We start from the raw sequence: 24,367 nt of genomic DNA on the forward strand, positions 1-24,367 counted from the left end.
CCTAATTGCTAAACCCTGAAGCCTAAGCTGCTTAATTCTGAGCCTAGTTGTGGTAGTTCTCCTTTCTGCAGTGATAGCAGGGGCAAGATTATTTTTCCTTTGGGTTGGCCATTATAACAAATTAGGTTCCTTGCCACATGCTGTCCAGAAGACTAGGGTTCACCTTGCATTTTGAAGAAAGCCAAAGACTTGTGATTTCCTTAATCCCCTACTCTTTCGGTTTGCAGCCCCTTGAAGCCGGTGGTATGTAATGAAATCACTTTACGCATACGAAAAGGGCATTACATAGTATGATATAACTGCAAGAGTTACATGTGTATTTAGAAGCTAGATATTAGAAAAAACATACTTCAGTTAAGAGTACTTATGAAAATGTAAGAAAAAATACTTTTGTGTCACCTATTGCATTACAAGAACATTTAACAAAGGACCATTTAATTAAATCTAAGGCTTTATTTGATATAAACCCTTTCTGTTTTCAGTAAGTTTCATAATTACTTTTGCGTTCCTTTAAAATAAAAAAAACTGTCACTTATCTTATTTATCCACATCTTAATAGTGAACTACTTTTTTGCTTTGTCTAGCACCTCAAGTTTCTCCTTTGTCTTTGGAGAAGTTTGTGCCATGTCTCCCACTTGATCTGAGTCGCAGTGCTGAAGTTCAAGCTCCTTTAGTCCCAGTATTTCCCAAAGAGTACATACATGCAGAAATGGAAGATGTACTAACATTGACATCAAATGCTGTTACTGATGGAAGAACTGCTTCAACAGCCCAAGGTAGAAGTAGTAATATCACAGTGTTTTGGTGCATCTAAATCAGAGGTCCTTTATTTCACACTTGCAAAATGAAGTTTTGTTTTAAGATTGGCTAGCACTTTAGAGTATTAGATTTGCAAAAATAAAAACTGCATTTACATTGTGTTTATTTAATTTACTCAACATTCAAATATGTAAGGTTTCTACTATATTCATTTGCTTGGTTCAGCAAGGAAGGTGCCCCTGCTAAATGAGTTAATTTTATGTTCGTTGGCATGTTTGGTGTGGCTATAGATACACATGTTCTGCATAGTCCTACCATCTAGTGTTGGGTCCGGAATAGTGCAAGTTGTTTTTCTTCGAAGAAGTCCTTCGCGTCACAAGATCGAGTGACCCCTCCTCTCTGTGATATTGCGCATGGGCATCAACTCCTTTGTTGGATTGTTTTCTCTCTGCTGTCTGGTTTGTATGTGTGTGCCTCTGCTCTGTGTCTTCAATCAGTACGGTTCTGTCGCATTTTCTTACTGTTACAACTGCATTGATGTGATTGCTCATTTTTACTACTGTTCTTCCTGCAAATTTTGTTGGTCTGGGCTTTGTCCGACCGCCCTTCGGAGCTTTGCCACCAGTCTCGGGTCTACCTTACGCATGTCTCCTGCATCAATAAAAATGTTCTTCTGATGGAACGTACACGTTTTCGTTTGTGTTGCCAAGCAAAATATCCACACACTGAGCAGCACCTTGTGTGCATCCGCTGCTTTTCTCCTGACCATTGTGAGGCCGACTATGATGCTTGCAAATCATTCTGGTCGAAAAAGACTCTTTGGGACCAGAGGGCTCGACGACCAGAAACGGCACAGAAACCATCAAACATCCTGGATTTGATGAAGAACATGCTCGGGAGGAGCCAACTGCTGAGGAGGAGGGAGTCTTCTCCATTGAAGATAGCTCAGACTCAAATGTGGATCTCGCTATTGAGATGCAGGACTTACCTTCTCCCTGCACATGAGTAATGTGGCCCTGCTCCCCTACCTAAGCACTCCAGAAAGTCCCCACTACTGCTTCTAGAGGATGCCGGACCGCCACTGCCTCCTGGCCATGGTCGGTGCCAAAAGACTGCCTTGGCCTCCCTACCTTCAGGCCCTGCGCCAAAGATTGCTACAATACTAAAGCCTTGGCCTCAACCTCAGGCTCTTCGGACCAATAACTCGTTTTGGTGTTGATACGAAACCCGGCAAAGACCCGGCAGCCACTTTCATCCACCTCGCCGCTAACGAAAATTCACAAGACTAGCCTTCCACCACTCCTTTACCTGTCGAGCCAATCCATGAGTAAATGGATGCTAGACAAAGAAAACTATACACCCAAGAAGGGAACTTGTCACATTATTGCAACTTCTTCCTTTCTTAGCCCTCCAAAAAAGGAAGTTAACATTTGAAGAGGCCTTGGACATAGCTATCCCTTCAAGGAAAAGACAAAGGACAAGGCCACCAGCCCGGTCTACCATCCTGTAGGAAAGTAGCCTCTTTTTAGCATGCTTACCCCCACTGTTTGCCTGTTTGTCAGTGTGTTTGACTGTGTTCAGTGTGATCCTGCTAACCAGGACCCCAGTGACTGTGCTCTCGCTCTCCTTTTAAATTTGGTTGCTTGGACCACACACACCCCACATTTGGCATACGGGTGCCACCTTGTAAGTCCCTAGTATATAGTACCAGGGCATTGTGGCACAAGGGGTTCCCCATGGGCTGCAGCATGAATTAAGCCACCCATGGGAAGTCCATGCAAAGTGTATCTGCAGACCTGCCATTGCAGCCTGCGTGAAAGGGTGCATGCACCCTTTTTCAGTACAGGTCGCTGCACCAGGCCACTGTAAGTCAGAGGGCAGGGTGCAGCTACCTGCATGAGCAGAGGTGCCCCCATAAACTCCAGCTCCATTTTCATGGACTTCGTTAGTGCAGGGACACCATTTTACGCGTGTACTGGACATAGGTCACTACCTCTGTCTAGCTGCATAATGGTAACTCCAAACCTAGGCATGTTTGGTATCAAACATGTCAGAATCATACCCTAATACTGTTGCCAGTATTTGGAAGTATGATTCCATGCACTTTGGGGGCTCCTTAGTGGACCTCCAGCATTGCTCCTACCAGCCTTCTGGGATTATCCAGGCAGCCCAAGCTGCTGCCCCCCCTGGCAGGTTTCTGCCCTCCTGCTTCTTGATCAGCGCAAGCCCAGGAAGGCTGAACAAATGATTTGCCTTGGGGCTTTGGGAAAGGGGGGGGGGGGATTAACATCCTCTCCCTCGGGAAATAGGTGTTACGTGGCTTGGGAGGGGTAGCCTCCACAACCCACTGGTATGCTTTGAAGGGCACATTTGGTGCCCTCCTTGCATAAACTAGTCTGCATCTGCTCAGGGGCCTCCAGTCCATGCTCTGGTGCCAAACTGGACAATGGAAAGTGGAGTGACCACTCCCCTGTCCATTACCACCCCAGAGGTGGTGCCCAGAACTCCTCCATATGGTCCCTTGATTCTGTCATCTTGAATCCAAAGTGGGCAGAGGCCTCTTGGAGCATCGGAGTGACCAGGTCAGACAGGTGACGTCACAGCCCCCTCCTGATAGGTGGTCACCTGGCTAGGTGACCAGTCCCCCTTTCAGAGCTATTTAGGGTCTCTCTCTGGGGTCGATCCTCCAGTCTGGTTAGCAAGATCCCAGCAGGACTCCTCTGCAACCTCTACTTTGACTTCTGGCCACTGGAACTGCGACTGGACCCTCCACAAACCTACAATCTGAATCCACGATGAAGACTCTGCTTGCAACGTTGTTTCCACGGCTCCTTCCAGCTTCTGCAACATTTCCCCGGCTGTGCATCCTCTGAGAGCAGCAAGTCTTAAGTCTGCACGAGAAGGATGAAGCAATCTCCCTTGGAGTGAAGGAGTCACTCCCCTGCATCCTCAGGCGCCAACTGCAATGACGAATGGCTGCGTGGATCTCCTCTCTTCCTGAGCTGCGTGGATCCTGTATCACGGGTGGTGGCCTGGAGTGGTTCCCTTGGTCCTGTCTGCCAGCTGTCCAACTTTGATGGAGGTAAGACTTTGCCTTCCCACGCATGACAGTACCCCCATGCACTGCGTCTCTTGCAGCTACCAAGGTGTGTTGGCATCTCCTCCAAGGGATCTTCAGGGTCATGTAGCCCCCGCCCCCATCACTCTTCCTTGCGATGCACAACCCTCAGTGTGCTTCTCCAGAGGCGTGGGACCCTTCTCCAGTTGTACTGCGTCAGCTCCTCTGTGACTCCTGGTTCCTCGTCTAGTGGGTCTCCTGTGGGGCTGCCTGTTCTTCTGTGGACTCTCTGCCTTGCTGGGGGTCCTCCAGGACTGTCCGCCCACCTCCCCTGAACCCCCTCCCCACCACACACACACATGGGTTAAGTCCTCCTGGCCCTTGCTGTTCTCTGGCAGCCCCACTTTTGCTTCATTGAGACTTCTTGAGACTTTGCCAAGGCTTGTTGGTGGCTTATCCAAGCCATTGACCAACTGTAATCTTAGATCCGGCGTGGGACGTCGACTGCATCCTCCGATTCCAGGACTGCATTACTGACCATCAACCAACTCCTGCAACCACAGACAGGTGGGTAGTGGCTTCTACCACCAACGGACACTCCTGCGACTTATGGACTTGGTCTCCTTCTTCCACAGGTCTTCCTCTTCAGGAAGCCACCGCTGGTTTCTTGCAGTCTTGTCAGGGTGTTGCATTATCTTCTTTTTAGTCCTTTTGAGTCGTCTGGGGAAAATCCACAAACTTACTTCTTTCTTCCTGGTCGCTAGGGGGCACTGCGGTACTTTCTTTTGTGGTTTCCTAGTTCCCCCAGTTCCTCTCTACACATTCCGCTTACCTAGATGGTGGTCCTGCATTCGCATTCTATTTGTTTACTATATGGTTTGGGCTCCCCCCTCGGGTCACTATTGTCTATTTGCGATTGCACTGTTTTCTATCACTTTCTATGCCTACTTCTGATTAGTGGTGAACATATTTGGTGTGTTTACTTACCTCCTATTGGAGTATTGCCTTTCTAGTGATTTGTTACTGTTACTTTAATAAAGAGCCTTTATCTTCTTAACAGTTGTGTTGTCTTTCATGTGTGTAAGTAAATGCTGTGTGACTACAGTGGTATTGCATGAGCTTTGCATGTCTCCTAGATGAGCCTTGGCTGCTCATCCACAGCTACCATTAGAGAGCCTGGCTTCTAGAAACTGTATATACTACACTAATCGGGGATACCTGGACCTGGTATAAGGTGTAAGTACCTTAGGTACCCACCACACACCAGGCCAGTTTCCTACACATCCTTCTTCTCCACATCCTTCTCCACTTCCTCCTTCTCCTCTTCCTCCTCAACAGTCGCTTCAGCCTCCTTCACCTCCTGCAGGGAAGTGCTCTTGTTGGCATGGTTGCCCCTTTCCCCCACATTTTGCCTGATGTTGATGCCAGCTTGACTGAGAGTGTGCTGGGATCCTGTTAACCAGGCCCAGCACCAGTGTTCTTTCCCAAAAAGTGTACCATTTCCCCCACAATTGGCACACCCCTGGCACACAGTTAGGTCCCTTGTAAAAGTTACTGATGGTACCAAGGGCCCTGTGGCCAAGGAAGGTCCCCAAGGGCTGCAGCATGTAATATGCCACCCTGGGGGACCGCTCACCAAGCACATGTACACTGCCATTGTAGCTTGTGTGTGCTGATGGGGAGAAAAAGACAAATTCAACATGGGATCCCTCCCAGGGTGCCATGCCCACAGACCACTGCCTGTGGCATAGGTAAGTAACCCCTCTAGCAGGCCTTACAGTCCTAAAGCATGGTGCGCTATACCACAGGTGAGGGCATTGCTACACAAGCAATATGCCCCTACAGTGTCTAAGTCCATTCTTAGACATTGTAAGTGCAGAGTGGCCATATTGAGAATATGGGCTTGGGAGTTTGTCATGATGAACTCCACAGCTCCATAATGGCTTCACTGAATACTGCGTAGTTTGGTATCAAACGTCTCAGCGCAATAAACCCACACTGATGCAAGTGTTGGATTTATTGAAAAATGCACCCAGAGGGCATCTTAGAGATGCCTCCTGTATCTTACCTAATCCTTTAGTGCAGGACTGACTGGTCTGTACCAGCCTACCACTAAGAGACCATTTTGTGACCACATGGGGTGAGAGTCTTTGTGCTCTCGGTTGCCGGAAACAAAGCCTGCACTGAGTTAAGGTGCTTTCCTCTCCCCCCTGCAGGAACAGTAACACCTGGCGGTGAGCCTCAAAGGCTCAGGCCTCTTGTCACAGTGTCCCAGGGCACTCCAGCTAGTGGAGATACCCGTTCCCCAGACAAAGCCCCGCTTTTGGCGGCATGTTCGACAGGAAACTTAGGAAAAACAAGGAGGAGTGACCACCTCAGCTGGGACTACCCCTAAGTTGCCCAGAGCTTAGGTGACCCCCCTCCTTGCAAATTCGTCCATCTTAGTTTGGAGGACTGGGACCGATAGAGTTAGGTCTGTGTCCCCCTCCTCAAAGGAAGTGGACACAAGAAGGGTGTAGCCACCTGTGGGGACAGTAGCCATTGTCTACTGACCCCTGACTCCTGTAAGAGCCCGAAATCCAGGATTTATGAGCGCCCCTGAACCTAGCTCATCAGATTCCTGGTGACTGCACAAGAAGAAGAAGAAGAAGGACTGCTAAGGTGAAACCCCTGCAAGTAAAACTGAAGACGCAAACTGTCTTGTCCCCAGCCCTACTGGCCTGTCTCCAGCTTCAAAAGCCCTGCAAAAAGAAAGGGACGCATAGTGCAGGACCAGCGAACTCCGAAAAGCCTCCAGATGTCTGCCTGCTACACAGAGGACCAAGAACTCCTGTGGACAGCGGCCCTGTCCAAGAAGAAACTCCATCCAAGGACTTCAGAGCCTGCACGGATCTGCAAATCCTGTCCACTCTGCACCCAACGCCCCCGGCCAGTGTCCAGGTGGCCCAACTGACTAGAACGGGTCCCCAGGCGATTCTGAGCAAGTGCCCACCCTGGGTTAAACCCTCCTGTCTACCACCACAACTCCTGCAGCCTGAATCCGGAGGACCCCCATGACCGCGTCAGAACCTGGTGAAGATTCCTGACATCAAAAAATACTCCTGCACCCGCAGCCCCCTGACCTTGGGGGATTCGACCTTTGGTGCAGCAACGTCCAGCAGGTGGCCCCTCTCATTGTCCAGCCTTTGGTTTCCCGGAACCGACCCCCTGGACCTCACCTGTTGCATCTTTCTGGCCCCCGAAGCCCTCCTATAGAAAAGCATTGGGAGCCTAACGCTATGTTTGCACCCTGCACCCCCCCGCACCGCTGAGGGTGTGTGTGTGTGTGTGTGTTATGCTGCCCTGTGGCTCGTCCGGTGCTCCTCTGAACCCCCAAGGTATGCCCTCCGAAGATGCGGGTACTTACCTGCAAGCAGCCCTGATTCAGAGTGCCCTCAGTCTCCTTAGGAGCCCATGTTAAACCAACCTCAACTTTGACCTCTGCACCTGGCCTGCCCCGTGTTGCTGATGGTGGGTATTTGGGGTTAACTTGAACCCCAACCTGTGGACATTCTAACCCCAGAGACTGGAACTGTAAGTCTTGTACTTACCTTCAAATCGTACTAACTTTTACTCCCCCCTAGAACTGTTTATGAAAATTTCACTGTCAACTTTTAAAACCGATTACTGCTAATTAGTTGAAAACTATTTAACTTGCCAATTTGAAACAAAGTGGTATTGATACATATGTTGAATACTTACTTGCAAATGTACTTACCTGCAACTTGAATCTTGTGGTTCTAGAAATAAAGTAACAACATATATTTTTGCTACATAAAAAACCTTGGCCTGGAGTTAGTCATTTAATTTGTGCTTCACTTTATTGCTTGTGTGTGTACAAAAAAAAAGAGCAATGCTGTTATCTACTTTAGCCTCTGGTAAACCTTTGTAAAATCCCTGGACTCTGCACACTATACCTCATTTTGATGTAGTATATACAGAGCCAGCTTCCTACACCTCCTCCCTCTGCACAACCCCCTGTACATGACACACTTAATGATCCTCCTCAAGGGTATCCACACTTACAATGGCGGGGGGTTAGAGGGACCATTAGATGACACTGACCCATGGGATGCTTATGATCCGGATCCCACCACTCCGAATGATCCAGACCTTTATCCAGCTCGCTCTGCCCCTCTAGAAGATACTACCTTATACCAGCAGGTTATCTCCAGAGTGGCAGTGTTCCATAATGTGCAGCTCCATAAGAAAGCCATGGAGCGGGACTTTATATTTTACACCTTTTCTTCATCCCATAGGAACACCCAATTCCTTCCCATGCTTTCTGGTGTGATGACACACACAGTAGATATATTCAAGGAGGCAGTCCATTCTACAGTAATCACCCCCAACCCCCCCCCCAGGTTAAAAAATACAAGGCAGCTCCCTCAGCTCCCATCTTTATTAGGAGTCAGGTTCCGCCTGACTCTGTTGTTGCCACCACTGCCCGTAAACGGACAAATAGTCAAACCACTGGGGACTCTCCTCCTCCCGAAAGGGAGAGCAAACGTATTGATACTGCTTGGAAGAGGGTGGCAGCGCATGCCTCAAACCATTAGCGCATTGCCAATTCGCAGGCCCTCTTGGCCCGATATGATTGGGCACATGGGATTGAAACTGAGGAACTGTTGCAATGCCTCCCAGAAGAACACCACAAAAGAGGGCAGAAACTGGTCACTGAAGGACAAGTTATCACCAGCAACTGTATACGGTGCACCCTCGATGCAGCATACACAGTGGCCAGGGCTGTAAATACCATCCTCCTCCTAAGAAGGCACACATGGCTTTGGTGTTCTGGTTTCATACCAGAGGTCCAGCAGGCAGTTTAAAATATGCCCTTTGATAAGGAGTACCTGTTTGGACATAAAATTAGACAAGATGAAGAAAGACACTGATACAGCCAAAGCGATGGGTGCATTAATAACTCCCACACACAGGGGCTCCTTTTGTTACTCAGGCTTTAGAGGAACATATAAGTCTTCCTCCACGGTTAACTCTACATCCCAACAAATGCAACCCCAGTCCTCATACACCAGAGATTATTTCAGAGGTTCCTTTATAAGGGCAAACAACAACGGTAGAGGGAAAGGTGCCGCAACACACAGGCATCCACTGTAAAGCAGTGAATCCGTAAACCTCCCCTCGACCACACAACACCTGTCGGAGGAAGACTCCAGCACTTCCATGCTGTAGCAAGCTGGCTCTGTATATACTATATCAAAATAAGATATAGTTTGTACAGAGTCCAGGGGTTCCCCAAGAGGCTTGACAGAGGCGATAATACTAATATTCTATTTGTGGTAGTGTGGTCGAGCTGTTAGGCTTATCAGAGGGTAGTGTTAAGCATTTGTTGTGTACACAGACAAGCAATAAGTGAATACACACACTCAATGACTTAACTTCAGGCCAGTAGGTTTTTATATAGAAAAATATACTTATGTTAATTGATTTCTAGAACCACAAGATTCATTCAGCAGGTAAGTACATTAAATGAAAGTTACTTTACACAGTAATACTTAGAACTTTGAATGGAATCAACAATGTACACAGTTTTCTTTAAAATGGCAAAAAGCTGTTTTAAAATTGGACACTTCAATTTTCAACAGTTCCTGGGGAAGGTAAGTAAAGTACAATTTTTGAGGAAAGTAACAAACTTACGGGTTCACTCCCCGGGGCATAAGTAGCACACCGTTGGGGGTTCAAGATAACCCCAATCAACCAGCAACACAGGGCTAGTTAGGTGCGGAGGTCAAACAGGAGCCAAAATAATGTGGGCCGCTATGGAGACATAGGGTACTCTGGTTCCGATCTGCTGGCAGGTAAAGTACCCATGTTGTAGGTGAGCACACCAGGGAGTTTGAAGGAGCAGTGGAGGGGGCCTAAGTAGGCACAAAAACCACACCCTTAGCGGCACAGGGCCGGCCGGGTACAGTGTGCAGACAAGGCGTCGGGTTCTCAATACTCTATGGAGGGACCCGGGGGTCACTTATGCGCTGCAGGCAGGGCACAGTGAGGCCTCTTGGGCAAGCCACCGAGAGGGCAAGGGTGAGGGCCGCCAGCTGGTCATTGCTGCACCGGTGATCGGTTTTCCTCTGGCCTGGGGCCTACAGGTGCAGTGCTTCTGCAGGTGACATAATTCGTCCCGTGTAGTCGCTGTTATGGGGTTCCTCGGGATTCCCTCTGCAGGCATCGTCATGGAGGTGTAGAGAGGTCAGCCCAGGGTGGACAAGTCGTCAGTCGCCTGGGGATCCTCTGTGGCTAGTTGGTTTCTCTGGACACAGGCCAGGGGCGTCGGGTGCAGAGTAGTGGGGACTCACGCTTCTGGAGTGAGGTGAGAGTCCTTTTAAAGATGGTTTCTTTCTCTTCTTTTTGGACAGGTCTGCTGTCCACGGGAGTTTCTTGGCCCTCTGTAATGCAGTCAGTCCCCTGGAGGCTTTTTCAGGGGTCGCTGGTCCTGTAGAACGCATTGCTTCTTTTCTTGCAGATTTTTGGAGTAGGAGACTGGCTGGTAGGGCTGTGGCCGAGTCAGTTGGTGTCTCCTCTTCTCTGCCGGGTTTTCAGCTCAGCAGTCCTTCTTTCTTGAGATCGTCTGGAATCTGAAGAGGTGGTCGCCCCTAAATACTAAATTTAGGCATGTGTTTGGGTCAGAGGGCAGTAGCCAATGGCTACTGTCCCTGAGGGTGACTACACCCTCCTTGTTCCCACTCCCTTTGGGGAGGGGGGCACATCCCTGTCCCTAATGGGCCTAATCTTCCAAGGCAAGTTAGAGGATTTTTCAAGGAGGGCGTCACTTCAGCTCAGGACCCCTTAGGGGTGGTCCTGGCTGAGGGGGTGACTCCTCCGTGTTTTTCTCATGATCCCTCGGGACTTGCCGCCAAAAGTGGGCCATTGTACGGGGGCTGGGCATCTTCACTGGCTGTAGTGCCCGGGGCATTGTAACACAAAGCCTGAGCCTTTGAGGCTCACCACTAGGTGTTAAAGTTCCAGCAGGGGGGAGGTGTGAAGCACCTCCACCCAGTGCAGGCTTTGTTTCTGGCCGCAGAGAGCACGAAGTGGCAGGCTCCGTGGCAGGCTGGCACAGACCGGTCAGTCCTGCACTGAATGATTGGGTAAAATATGGGGGTATCTCTAAGATGCCCTATGTGTGCATTTTTTAATAAATTCAACTCTGACATCTGTGGGTTTATTATTCTGAGAAGTTTGATACCAAACTTCCCAGTATTCAGTGTAGCCATTATGGAACTGTGGAGTTCGTTTTGACAAACTCCCAGACCATATACTCTGTACTTACAATGTCTAAGAATGGACTTAGACACTGTAGGGGCATATTGCTCATGCAGCTATTCCCTCACTTGTGGTATAGTGCATCCTGCCTTAGGGCTTTAAGGCTTGCTAGAGGGTTGACTTACCTATGCCATAGGCAGTATTTTGTGTGCATGGCACCCTGAGGGGGATGCCATGTCGACTTTGCCTTTTTCTCCCCACCAACACACACTCCTCAATGGCAGTGTGCTTGTATTAGGTGAGGGGTCCCTTAGGGTGGCACAACACCTGCTGCAGCCCCTAGGGACTTTCCCTGGTCACAGGGCCCTTGGTACCACTGGGTCCTTTTACAAGGGACTTGTGTGTGCCAGGGGTGTGTTAATTGTGGAACCAATGGTACATTTTTAGGGAAAGAACACTGGTGCTGGGGCCTGGTTAACAGGCCAGCACACTCTGTCAAGTCAGCATCAATATCAGGCAAAAAGTGGGGGGTACTGCAAAAGGAGCCACTTTCCTACAATGTCTTAATCACATATCCAGAAAGTTGAATATTATATGTGTTGTCATTGAGACTGGAAATAAACCTATTGTCCGAGATCTCGCTGCCTTTCCAGATAATGAAAATGTCATCAATATTTCTTGCCCACAAAATTACATGATCTTCAAAATCAACCAACTACGTGTACACCTGCTCCTCCCACCAGCCCATTATAACGTTATAGTTCAGTTCTGAATTCACTACAGAAACCATAGAAATTCAGCAGTTATAGTTAACTGAAGTAACTAACTATAACTTGCGCCCTAAGGTAAGTACTATAAGTTGCGTATCCGCCATGCCTACTTTGCTCATCAATAATTTTATTGCACATGTTGCATTGATAATATCAATGATGCCTTAGGTGTCATCTGTGATGTAATATGTGGAGTAATTAGCTGTGTGTGACAAGGGCACGAGTTATAGTTACCTTAGAGCGCACTTTATAGTTACTTGAATTAACCATAACTGTTATAGTTACTTGAGGAAACTATAACGGAAATGCTATGGTTTTGTGCGAGTTAATTCAGAACCTAAATATAACATCCCTGTAACCTTTGATTTTTTTCAGTGAATTTCTATGTATTATTATTTTTTTTTAAGTATGCCCACACGTAAATATAACTAGCGCTGCACACGGCCTGTGGCCAACCCTCCTGCATTCACCCCAACCCTTGGCCGTGCGCAGCATTGGGTTGGATGCAGTGGGTGATTTTTCTTCTAATTTTTCTATGGATCTGTGGATCCACCAAGTGGATCTGTGGAACAGACAAAAAAAAAAATGGGGCAATTTGTTTTGCCCACAAGGGCCCCTCTGTGTCCCATGGCGGCTGGGATTACTGTATGCTGACCCCTTATGTGTTTTAGAACTCTTTTTTTTTTTCCCCACCCCAAGCCTTTGTGAAATACAAAATGGTTTCCACAACTTTTCTGTTATGGTGCAGCCAGCCAATCGAGGCCTTGCTTTTCCCCCCCGGATTTGCGAATCTCATGCCGGGTCCGTCGCAGATGGGTCCGTGGAGATTCTGCGTCCCTACATATCTATATTATTAAACCTTAAATAACTCTGAATCTACTGAACGGATTTACACCAAGTCAAACTGCACAATCTCCGTACCAAGATCTAGCTTTTCGCCAAATGTGGTATAGTTGCGTTCAGCGGTTCCAGCTGTAGGTGTGTTGAAAAACCCTATAGGAAGGAAAATGCATGGGGAAAGCACATTTTGGAACCTCCCCTTTTCCTTGGCCCCTTCTTGATGGATCACCCTGAAACTTTCAAGTCAGCAGCTGAACTGATTGACGTATTAGTTTTGAAAATTTTGTGAAGATTCATCAAGTGGTACCAAAGTTATTGGCAAAACAAAATACACTTTGCCTATGGAAACTAGGTACTAACTATAACCACATACTGGTGACACTTAGTATGGACATCTATTCTCTTACACATACCTTTCATTCCTTTCTCACCCGGGGAAACAATCTAACAATCTAACAAAGGAGTCAATGGCTATGCGCAATATCACAGAGAGAGGAGGAGTCATTTGATCTTGTGTCTTGAAATACTTCTTCAGAGAAAAACAACTTGCACCACTCTGGACCTAACACTAGATGGCAGGAGTATGCAGAGCATGTGAAGCTACAGCACTACAAGCCAATGGTAGGTGCTTACACAGTAAGTAGCATAATCCTTCTCCTGCATTTAATCTTTGATATTGCATGCCTTTCACTCTCAGCAGCGAATCCTCCTCCATTTTAAAGGGAAAAAAAAAAGATTTTGGTGTGCCAAAATGTGAGATTTGGCAGGAGTTTTCCTCTTGTAATTTGATTGAACTGGCCTTTGATGGTTTTCTATTCAAGTTTGTGAAGATGTGCGGCAGAGCAAAGAAAGGAGGTTTCCAAGATATTCCTTTGACAAAGTACCAGATCCAGAAGCCCCAGAAAGGATGAATACTGAAAACAATAAGATGCTTACATCAGATACCAAGCTTTTTAGGTGGATATTCTATCTACCTTTAAATTCCTCACCTCTTGAATTTCCTCTGTGGACCAGACTGGATACAGGAAAGGGAAAACCAGTATATTGCGTCGGTAGGCAACGCATAACTTCATAGATACCAGGCAGTGCCCTGGTAGGAAATTGCCAGTCATATAAGCCCTTCCATGGTATGGTGCATCAACATCAGTTCTTTGTCTGTTTTGTTCCATGCCCTTTGATGCAGAGACCAGGCAGATGACGCTGACATTTCTGTGCAGTTTACCAAACTAAATAAGACATTTTTAATGGAACTATGACCACTCCTCAGAACAGGGAGATGTGTGGGAATGTTGAGGAATCTGCAGGTAGATTATCCATCAGAAACACAATGTAACTAGCTTCTTCTGATTTCTACTGCTACCTGAAGATTCCATGCTCTTTGCATCACTACCTCAGCAGTAAGCCTTTGCTGGTGGGTCTGAGAAGAGGGCTAAACAAAAATATCTTGCAAAACTGATTTGCCAAAATTTCCATTCCTGGGGACTTCCGAGTCTAGGCAATAAGACTATTGGCTGTGTGAATTTTAAAGACATCAACAAATTGGTGAAAGGAGAAATCAGGCCTTTACTAGTTTTTTCCCACAACTTACGGGTTGGCTGGATTTGTGCAGAAGACGTTTTTGTAGAATTATGATGGGCACACTGCCTACCATTACATCTTTGAATTTTTGGCCTCCCTCCAATATCTTCTCTAAATGCACGGTAAATGATATCAGCAGAGGAAAATAATGAACTGTCACGCAAGATCAGTTTTTAAAGTCTTCACGTTTCTTGCACAATTTAAAATCTCAAATGGTGCTTCTAAACACTAGTTGTGTGTAACGGTAAAATGGAATGGTGTAACAGTTGTGTGTACTTCGATAGTGCATTGTATCACATGCCTGTGCTCTAATGCCAGTTGGGAATCCAAGACCTGATTGTGCGATGCTTGTACCATAGTGCTGTTGCTGTGGCTGCCAGCCTGTGCCCTAGAATCCTCCTTGTACCTTATGTGACACTGTCACTCCCAATACACCTAGGTGAATCCACTCCTCACCATGGTGAAGGCTGGGGTGAAGATGGCATACATGTTGGCCTACATGTACCCTCCTCTGACTAGGCACAGTATCTGTGCATGGAGACTTTTGACACCATACAGCCTCCATTTGATAGCTTTTCATGAATCTTTCTGGTCTAGCTGAAGGGTTTTTTCCAACGTTTTTACTGGAAATGTTAGTACTAGCCATGTCAGTTGTCACTAGAACTTAGCAGATGAACACAACTAAAACGTTTTGGAGCTCTCTTCTTTACTGTGTTTCATAGTCTTCTGTGTTGCTTCATGTACTTGTTTATAAGTCTTACTCTTCTTTGTAAGTTCACAGACTATTGTATTGAGTAGATTGTTAATTCTTTCCATTCCCTTCCTCCTGGAGTATCATGTCCCTAAAAGAAGGGTGGTTATCAGACACCAGTGATAAACAATAGTATTCATAATTTTAGTGCATCCTTGACTGTTCATTGTGTAAGCATGTTCTACTTGATCCCTCTTATAAAAATGTAACTTTTCAAAGCACTCAGGGGTCTTACCTGGACTAGAGAAGACACTTGCATAAAGTAGAGTATATAGGAAAAAGTGGGAGTAATTTTTAAACGTCCATCATTGGCTGGTCATCAGAATATTTAATCACGTTTAAAATGAAAGATTTCCTGAAGGACAAAAGAGAAAGTTCACAGAAATGTTAGTGTTTAAATCACACATATACCAACCACTTATAATGATAAAAATTAGGAGTGGGGTTTGGCCACTAGACTATCATGTTTTTGTAAAAGCGTAACTAAACTTGTAAAAGGTTGGTTCACTATCCGCATATCAGTTCTTCCTTTTTCTGTGACATTGTACAGTCTGATGTACTGTTGGAAAGACTGTGGACGAATTACCTATATACCGACAAAATCATAGACTAGAGACAGTAACCTCATAGAAAAGGTATTCTGAGAATTGACAGTAAATCTGGTACTTAACCGCAGCCTTATGTGCCATGAACTGCTGGGATATAAAGCTCATGTATGCTTTGCTGAAAGGATAGTCCTATCACAAGGTAAATGTTAATATATCTACTACATGAATGCAAACTTTGAAAAAACAGATTTTTTTGTAGGTTACTGATTGGATTTTTAATTCATCCAGCGTTTTTGTGGCCAAAATTGCACCCTAGATCTAAAAACATCTGGCGTTTGTTTGATAGAAAAATCAAAGATTATGTTGGTACTTCAAACATTTGATTTTGTTTTTCCTGCTTATTGTTACAGTTATGAATTCCAAAAGGACAGAGTGTGTGAAGTCTCCGAAAGAACCTCTTGTAGATCTGGACCACAACAAGTTTAAGTGTAGTGTCCCTGCTTGCTCCAAGGCATTTCGCAAAGCAAAACTCCTAGATTACCATGTAAAGTATTATCACAGTGCAGAAAAAGAGACTGAACCTGAACCTGAAACTGTTTCGCCAGAAAGAATAATGCGAACTCGTGCTACCTCTGCCACAGTGCCAGCCTCAACTCTAGAGCATCTGGAAGACAAGAGACAGCGTACTGTGTCCACTTCCTCTTGTAAGTACAAGCAACTGTCAACCATTACACAATCTGGCTGCACAGTCCTAGCATATTGACACATTTTAATTATTTGTCACAGCTGCCAGCCTCCTAAAGCACTCTGATACTTGCAGTGTTAAGTGTTTGCAGAATAAAACTATTAAAAGGGGCAGCAGGGCTGGATGGAAGGGTCACACAGTCATTGCGAAATCCTCTAGTACTTTTGAACTTGTAATTTCACCTCCTGATCAATTCCTGGAAATGTAACGAACTCTATTTGCTTTTTGGTAATAATTAGAGATGATTTTTCATATATTTTCAGGTCGATGGTGCCAGAATGTGATTTCTTTTTTCTTAAGGAACTAAATTCTAGCCAGCAAACAAGACTCCCTACCACCTCAGATGTGTAAAATATATTGCTGTTAAAATCCACTGCAGAGAACATTTTTGGGAAATACATTTGCATAGAAGGTCATGGAGCTAAAGTCCTTAGCATTGCCTGTGATTTTCTACCTCCACGTGAATATAATGTTCTGCATAGCCAGCAGGATTTTCTTCCCTGAACGAGATCTTCATCCACACAAGCTCCCAAAGGGCTCTTTTTAAACCGGCCTTGAAACTCCATAGTTGACGCATTGGTGGGAGGGCCCAAAACGCAGCCACTTTTTGTGAGGGTTGCTATTGCACCCTATACCCAAGCTATGTAAGACATCCAGCCTGGGTACAGTAATCTGTTGAGGCCAAAGGCCTTTTTACCTTTACCCCTGTGGAGGGATTGCTTAACGGTTTCTCAATGTAACATTGATGTCTGGGAAATCTGAGTGGTTCCTGTGTTGAATCAAGTTTCTGTTCGTAGACTTGGTGGTGCTGCAGTCTGTGTATACCTTCTAGATGAGAAAAAAAGTATTTTGTTGGTCATTTGTGTGAAACCATCCTTTTTATTAGAACCAAGCTGTGCACTGTCTCACTTGCACTGTGTTCACGTTTCCTGCAGTATGACATTGAGCAGGTTTTCTGCCTCAAGATCAATAGTCTCTCTGCCCACAGCAAACAGAATTTTGGCAAATGTACAATGGCACTTTTTTCCATAATGAGCATAGAAGCAAGATCCCAGTTCAAGTCTTACCAGAATAACAATACCAAATATATTGTTTGATGTAGATATACATGCTCTGCATACTTATTGCCATCTAGTGTTGGGTCCGGAATGTTGCAAATTGTTATTCTCCGAAAAGTCTTTCAAGTCAGAAGGTATAGTAACTCCTCCTCTTGCTGGTAATGCGGTTGGGAATTGACTCCATTGCTAGATTGTTTTCTTCTGCTGTCGGGTCCGGTTGTGTTTTCGCTGAATTCCGGATTGAGACCATCTTTCAGACTCCTATGTTTGCATTCTGGGATTGGGGAAACTACCCATCAGATCGATAAGCTCCGGCAGAGGCCCTCCGGGCTGCCATTTTCTCAGTTCCAACCCTACGAGAATGAACTTCTGATGGAACAGACTCCCTTCCGTTCTGTCCTAAGTGCCATGTGAAGTTCCTGCGGACCAACCAGCACCAGGTCTGCAATCTGTTTGTTTCAGGACCATAAAGAGGAGGACTGCCAGGCTTGCCAATCTTTCCAATCTAAGAGAAACTTATGAGATCAAAGAGCCCGTTGTCTCAAGATGCAGCGGTGACAAATCAAGGACACCTTAGACATCTTTGGGCTACAAGATGCCCTGTCTGAACCGTAGCAGGAGTTTCAAAAGGGCTCGGCTGCTGAGGAGGCGGTCTTTTCTGTCAAGGATTCTGTAGGGAACTAGGCTTTTTGTTGTTGTAGCCCCTCACTTTTTGTCTGGTATTTGATGCAACTTTGACTGGAGTGCACTGGGTCCTTGCCAACCAGGTCCCCAGTGCCAGTGTTCTTTTGCCCAAACCTGTCCAATTGGTAAAACCCTTTAGCACCCTCTGTAAGTCCCTAGTAAATGGTACCCCTGGTACCTAGGGCATGGGGTACTGACGAATGTCCGTTAGGGCTGCAGCACAAATTTTGCCGGACCCCCCTACCAAGCACATGACAGACTGCCACTGCAGGGTGCGTGTTTTGGTGCAGATCAGTTAGGTGTATCAGAGGGTAGTCCTAAGCATTTGTTGTACTCACAGAGGCAATAAAGGGACACACACTCAAAGAATAAATCTGAGAACAATTTAGAACAAGCATTTGCAATGCAACGGGTCTCGCGTTTGCTCATGTTAGAGCTGATAGCGTTGTAAACTCATAACCCGACTTTTCACCTATCGGCAAAAGTGCATTTATGCACGTAACCTGAAAAAGTGCAATTAACTATGCAAAGCGCTCGACTTCTGCCAAGCAAAATCGCGCTAGTAAATTAGAGAAAAAGTAGTCCACGAGCCGGACAGAAAACAGCGAGCCTCGCATGTTTTCTGTACTTGGTCGATGCGCTCGAGGAGGGCTAGCCACCGGAAAAGGCATGACGTACGCATGCCTTAGACCAATGAAAGCAAGCAGATTTTAATAGGCAAGCCCACGAACCAATGAAAAACACGGACGTGACGTCGACAGGGCTCCGAGCCCTTTTCTAAACACTAAAGTGTCTCTCTTCGATACGCATGCGCGAGCGCATGCCACGCAGGCTCGACCCTAAAAATAGCTATTCTTTGTTCGATGGCATGTGTGGCTGTAGATACACATGCTGTGCATAATCTCACCATCTAGTGTTGGGTTCAGAGTATTACAATTTGTTTTACTTCAAAGAATGTTTTAGAGTCACAGGATCGAGTGATTCCTCTTCTCGGTGATACTGCACATGGGCATTGAGTCCTTTGTTAGATTGTTTTTTTTCCTCCGTCTGGTTCGGACATGTGTTCCTCACTCTCAGAGCTCTTGTCTCAATAAAATCCTAAACCGGTTTCTCTCGGTCTTCCTTTCTGTGACAGTATTCAAATGCGTTTCTTTTTCATACTAACCTTGGTTCGATTTTCACTCTCGAAACAGACACCCCAGCCCCCTCTTGCCCTTTGGCGTGTTCGCACCCATTTTCCGGGCTAGATCCTACACAACGCTCTGGCTGTGCTGCAGACCTGATGAATCGGAGTCCATTTTCTTATGACTTTGATGTCATTTCAAGTTCCCTCACACCGATCAACACCAGATGTGTAATTTGCGTCTCCCCCGACCACAACGAGCAAGCCTGCGACGCCTGACGATCCTTTCTGTTTAAAAAGATGCTATGGGACAGAAGAGCTTGTCGACTCAAAATGATGTCTCGGACTCCAGAGGACAGTCCAGCTATTTTCAGGGAGAAGCCCATGCAGGAGGAACCACATTAAGAGGAGGCCTTTTCAATCCAAGACTCCTACTTAGACATTCAGTCCAACATCAAGATCCAGGAGTTGCAATCTGTGCAGACCATGAATATAAAGGTCTCTGCACCCACAACCAAGACTGTAAAAAGCGCATCTAAGGAGATCACCGGTCTGCCACTGACTTCTGTCCATGGTCGGAGCTGAGAAACCTTTTCAGATGCCCCGCCTTTCAGTTCAGGACTGAAAAAAGCCAAAGTTAAATCTTCGGCATCGACCTCGGGGTCTACAAGCATCACCTTGGCACTGAGTCGACCAGCTGAGCACTCTGCTTCGGTGCCGACAACTTCGGTACCGACCAAAAAACTGCCCTCCACTGTTTTGGTGCTGACACCATTGCCCCAAACAATCACTTCAGAGCCGAAAAAGACTGGTTTCACTCCTGCGGATTCTGGACAGTCTTCCACCACCCCTTCACCGGTGGAACCAGTTTTAGAAGTCATGGACGCTCTTCAACGCCAACTTCATATTCAAGAGGGAACAGGTCATATTCTAGCATCACCCCCTGTCCCTATGAAAAGGAAATTGACTTTTCAGGATGCGCTTGACATCTCTCTGAATGTTAGCGGACATAAAACCCCTCCTTTTCCACAGCCTTCTCCTCAATCCACTCTACCTCCACCAGCCATGTGGTAATTTACACCACCAAATTCACCCCCACATGGGACACAGGATTTAGGAGAGACACTAGATGGCCAGGATCCCTGAGACACACATGATCCTTATCCTATTACACCCAATGATCCGGATCTCTACCCAGCTAGACCATCACCACCTAAAGATTCCACCTCATATCAGCAAGTCATAGCTAGGGCAGCTGCTTTTCAGAATGTAACAATGCACACAGATCCTAATGAGGAAGATTTCTGTTTCACACCCTTGCCACAACACATAAAGGAAGTCTGTTCCTGCTAATGCTCCCAGGCATGTTTCGGCACGCTGAAAAGACCTAGGAGACTGTACGAGCATGCATTATCGTTCCCCGAGTTGGTAACAAATAACAGTGCACCCACTGATCCTTTGTTTATAAAGGCGCATATTCCTCAAGATTCCATTGTCATGTCAAGTGCACACAAAAGAGCCAGTAGCCAATATACAGGTGACACTTACATTCCTGAAAAAGCAAAAAGATATATGCGGCAGGCAAAAGGGTCGCAGCTGAAGCAGCCAACAACTGGCACATTGCGAATGCACTGACTTTATTGGCATGCTATGACAGGGCGCACTGGAATGCCATGGAAGAGCTCCTTCGGTATCTCCCTCAGGAGCATCAAAAAAGGGGTTGTGAAATTTTGGCAGAAGGGCAAACTATCACAAACAATTCCATCAAGCGTGCATTAGATGCTGCTGATACAACTATACACTACATTAATATCAGTGTCATTATTAGACACCATGCTTGGCTTAGATGCTATGGATTTAAGCCAGAGGCTCAGCAGGCAGTGAAACATGCCCTTTGATAAGGAGCACCTTTTTGTCCCACAACTTTAGAAAAACTAAAAAAAAAAAATATAACAAAACTGCAAAAGCAATGGGGGTGCTCCAAGCTACAACACAATGGTGATAATTTTGGAAGGCCTAGTTTTTCAAGAGGTTTTAGGTCATCCTTTATGGACCAGTCTGCCACACAAGCCAAGACTACCTCTGTCCTTTATAGTGGCTCCTATAGAGGGAACAATTGTAGAGACAGAGTAAAGGCATCCACTTCTAGAGGCTCCACCTCCAGTGCCAAACAATGACTTCCTTCACCTTCCACTGCCACACACCACTACTGTAGTGGAAAGAGTTCAACATTTTTAACCACAGTGGTCAGATACCGCTAGGACCAGAGGTTTCTTTCCAATATCCAAAATGGTTACTGTCTGGAGCTCATTTCCACTCCATCAAATATACTCCCTGGCACTCACAGATTTTCACAAGAACATCTCACTCTTCTCAAATAGGAAGTACAATCTCTTCTCCTCAAAGGAGCCAAAGAGCCAGTTCCATTAAAACATCAAAGTTCAGGAGTATACGCCCTGTACTTTCTTATACCCAAAAAAGACGGTTCATTCGGAGCATTTCCACATGGTCACTCTTCAAGACGTCATTCTCCCTCTCCAACAAGGTGACTTTATGACAGCGTTAGATCTAAAAGACGCTTACTTTTACATTCCCATCCATCCATCCATCACACCGCACATACCTCAGAGTGGTGGCAGGAAGACACAACCACTCCCACAGTATTTACCAAGTGTCTCACAGTAGTTGCTGCACACCTCAGAAGACAACACATTCATGTCTTCCCTTACTTGGACGACTGGCTTATCAAAGCCAGCACCTTACAACAATGTCAACTTGTAGGAAAATGGCTCCTTGTTGCAGTTACCCTACCCACTTTTTGCCTGATGTATATTCTGACTTGACTGAGAGTGTGCTGGGACCCTGCAAACCAGGGCCCAGCACCAGTGTTATTTCACAAAAAATGTACCATTGTTTCCACAATTAGCACACCCTGGCACACACACAAGTCCCTTGCAAAAGGTACCAGAGGTACCAAGGGCCCTCTGACCAGGGAAGGTCCCTGAACGCCTCAGCATGTGTTGTGCCACCCTAAGGAACCCCTCACCTAACACAAGCACACTGCCATTGCAGATTGTGTGTGTTGGTGCGGAGAAAAAGGCAAAATCGACATGGCATCCCCCTCAGGATGCCATGCACACTAAACACTGCCTGTGAGATAGGTAAGTCACCCCTCTAGCAGGGCTTAAGGCTCTAAGGCAGGGTGCACTGTAACACAGGTGAGGGCATAGCTGCATGAGCAATATGCCCCTACAGTGTCTAAGTTTATTTTTAGACATTGTAAGTACAGTGTGGCCATATTAAGTATATGGTTTGGGAGTTTGTCAAAACGAACTCCACAGTTCCATAATGGCTACACTGAATACTGGGAAGTTTGTTATCAAACGTCTCAGAATAAAAAAAACACACTGATGCCAGTGTTGGCTTTATTAAGCAATGCACACAGAGGGCATCTTGGAGATGCCCCCTGTAATTTACCCAATCCTTCAGTGCAGGACTGACTGGTCTGTGCCAGCCTGCCACTGAGAGACGAGTTTCTGTCCCACTGGGGTGAGAGCCTTTGTGCTCTCTGGCGCCAGAAACAAAGCCTGCTCTGGGTGGAGATGCTTCACACCTCCCCTGCAGGAACTGTAACACCTGGCGGTGAGTCTCAAAAGCTCAGGCCTGGTGTTACAGAGCCCCCAGGGCACTCCAGCCAGTGGAGATGCCCTCACCCTGGACGAGCCCCCACTTTTGGCGGCAAGTCCAGAGGGATAATGAGAAAAACAAGGAGTCTCCAGCCAGGTCCACCCCTAAGGTGACCAAAGCTGAAGTGACCACCTCCTTGAGAAATCCTCCATCTTGCTTTGGAGGAATGGGACCAATAGGGATAGGGATGTGCCCCCCCTCTCCTCCCCAGAGGGAATGGGCAGAAGGAGGGTTTAGCCACCCTCAGGGCCAGTAGCCCCCTGGCCCTAACACACCCCTTAATTTAGTATTTAGCATTGACCCTGAACCCAGATTGTAAGGAAATGCCTCCTTGGCATGGTTACCCCCTGACTTTTTGCCTTTGCTGATGCTATGTTTTGAATTGAAAGTGTGCTGAGGCCTGCTAACCAGGCCCCAGCACCAGTGTTCTTTCCCTAACCTGTACTTTTGATTCCACAATTGGCACACCCTGGCATCCAGATAAGTCCCTTGTAACTGGTACCTCTGGTACCAAGGGCCCTGATGCCAGGGAAGGTCTCTAAGGGCTGCAGCATGCCTTATGCCACCCTGGAGACCCCTCACTCAGCACAGACACACTGCTTGCCAGCTTGTGTGTGCTGGTGAGAACAAAACGAGTAAGTCGACATGGCACTCCCCTCAGGGTGCCATGCCAGCCTCTCGCTGCCTATGCAGGTATAGATAAGTCACCCCTCTAGTAGGCCTTACAGCCCTAAGGCAGGGTGCACTATACCATAGGTGAGGGCACCAGTGCATGAGCACTGTGCCCCTACAGTGTCTAAGCAATACCTTAGACATTGTAAGTGCAGGGTAGCCATAAGAGTATATGGTCTGGGAGTCTGTCAAACACGAACTCCACAGCACCATAATGGCTACACTGAAAACTGGGAAGTTTGGTATCAAACTTCTCAGCACAATAAATGCACACTGATGCCAGTGTACATTTTATTGTAAAATACACCACAGAGGGCACCTTAGAGGTGCCCCCTGAAACTTAACCGACTATCTGTGTAGGCTGACTGGTTCCAGCAGCCTGCCACACTAGAGACATGTTGCTGGCCCCATGGGGAGAGTGCCTTTGTCAATCTGAGGCCAGTAACAAAGCCTGCACTGGGTGGAGATGCTAACACCTCCCCCAGGCAGGAGCTGTAACACCTGGCGGTGAGCCTCAAAGGCTCACCCCTTTGTCACAGCATCGCAGGACACTCCAGCTTAGTGGAGTTGCCCGCCCCCTCCGGCCACGGCCCCCACTTTTGGCGGCAAGGCTGGAGGAAACAAAGAAAACAGCAAGGAGGAGTCACTGGCCAGTCAGGACAGCCCCTAAGGTGTCCTGAGCTGAAGTGACTCTAACTTTTAGAAATCCTCCATCTTGCAGATGGAGGATTCCCCCAATAGGATTAGGGATGTGACCCCCTCCCCTTGGGAGGAGGCACAAAGAGGGTGTACTCACCCTCAGGGCTAGTAGCCATTGGCTACTAACCCCCC

The 24,367-nt window shown here is 46.7% G+C and overlaps 1 protein-coding gene across 4 annotated transcripts in view; it reads left to right on the forward strand.

Annotated features, from left to right (window-relative positions):
- The window catches only part of PHF20L1 (PHD finger protein 20 like 1), a 764,530-nt gene that overhangs the window by 253,954 nt on the left and 486,209 nt on the right, over positions 1-24,367 (forward strand). For all 4 annotated transcript variants that reach the window (XM_069220776.1, XM_069220778.1, XM_069220775.1 and 1 more), the window contains 2 exons: positions 585-776; positions 15,978-16,271. In XM_069220776.1, the coding sequence (XP_069076877.1) occupies positions 585-776; positions 15,978-16,271 (486 nt within the window). The remainder of the gene's footprint in view (positions 1-584; positions 777-15,977; positions 16,272-24,367) is intronic.

Source organism: Pleurodeles waltl, chromosome 2_2 (assembly GCF_031143425.1).
Source record: "Pleurodeles waltl isolate 20211129_DDA chromosome 2_2, aPleWal1.hap1.20221129, whole genome shotgun sequence".
NCBI lineage: Eukaryota > Metazoa > Chordata > Amphibia > Caudata > Salamandridae > Pleurodeles > Pleurodeles waltl.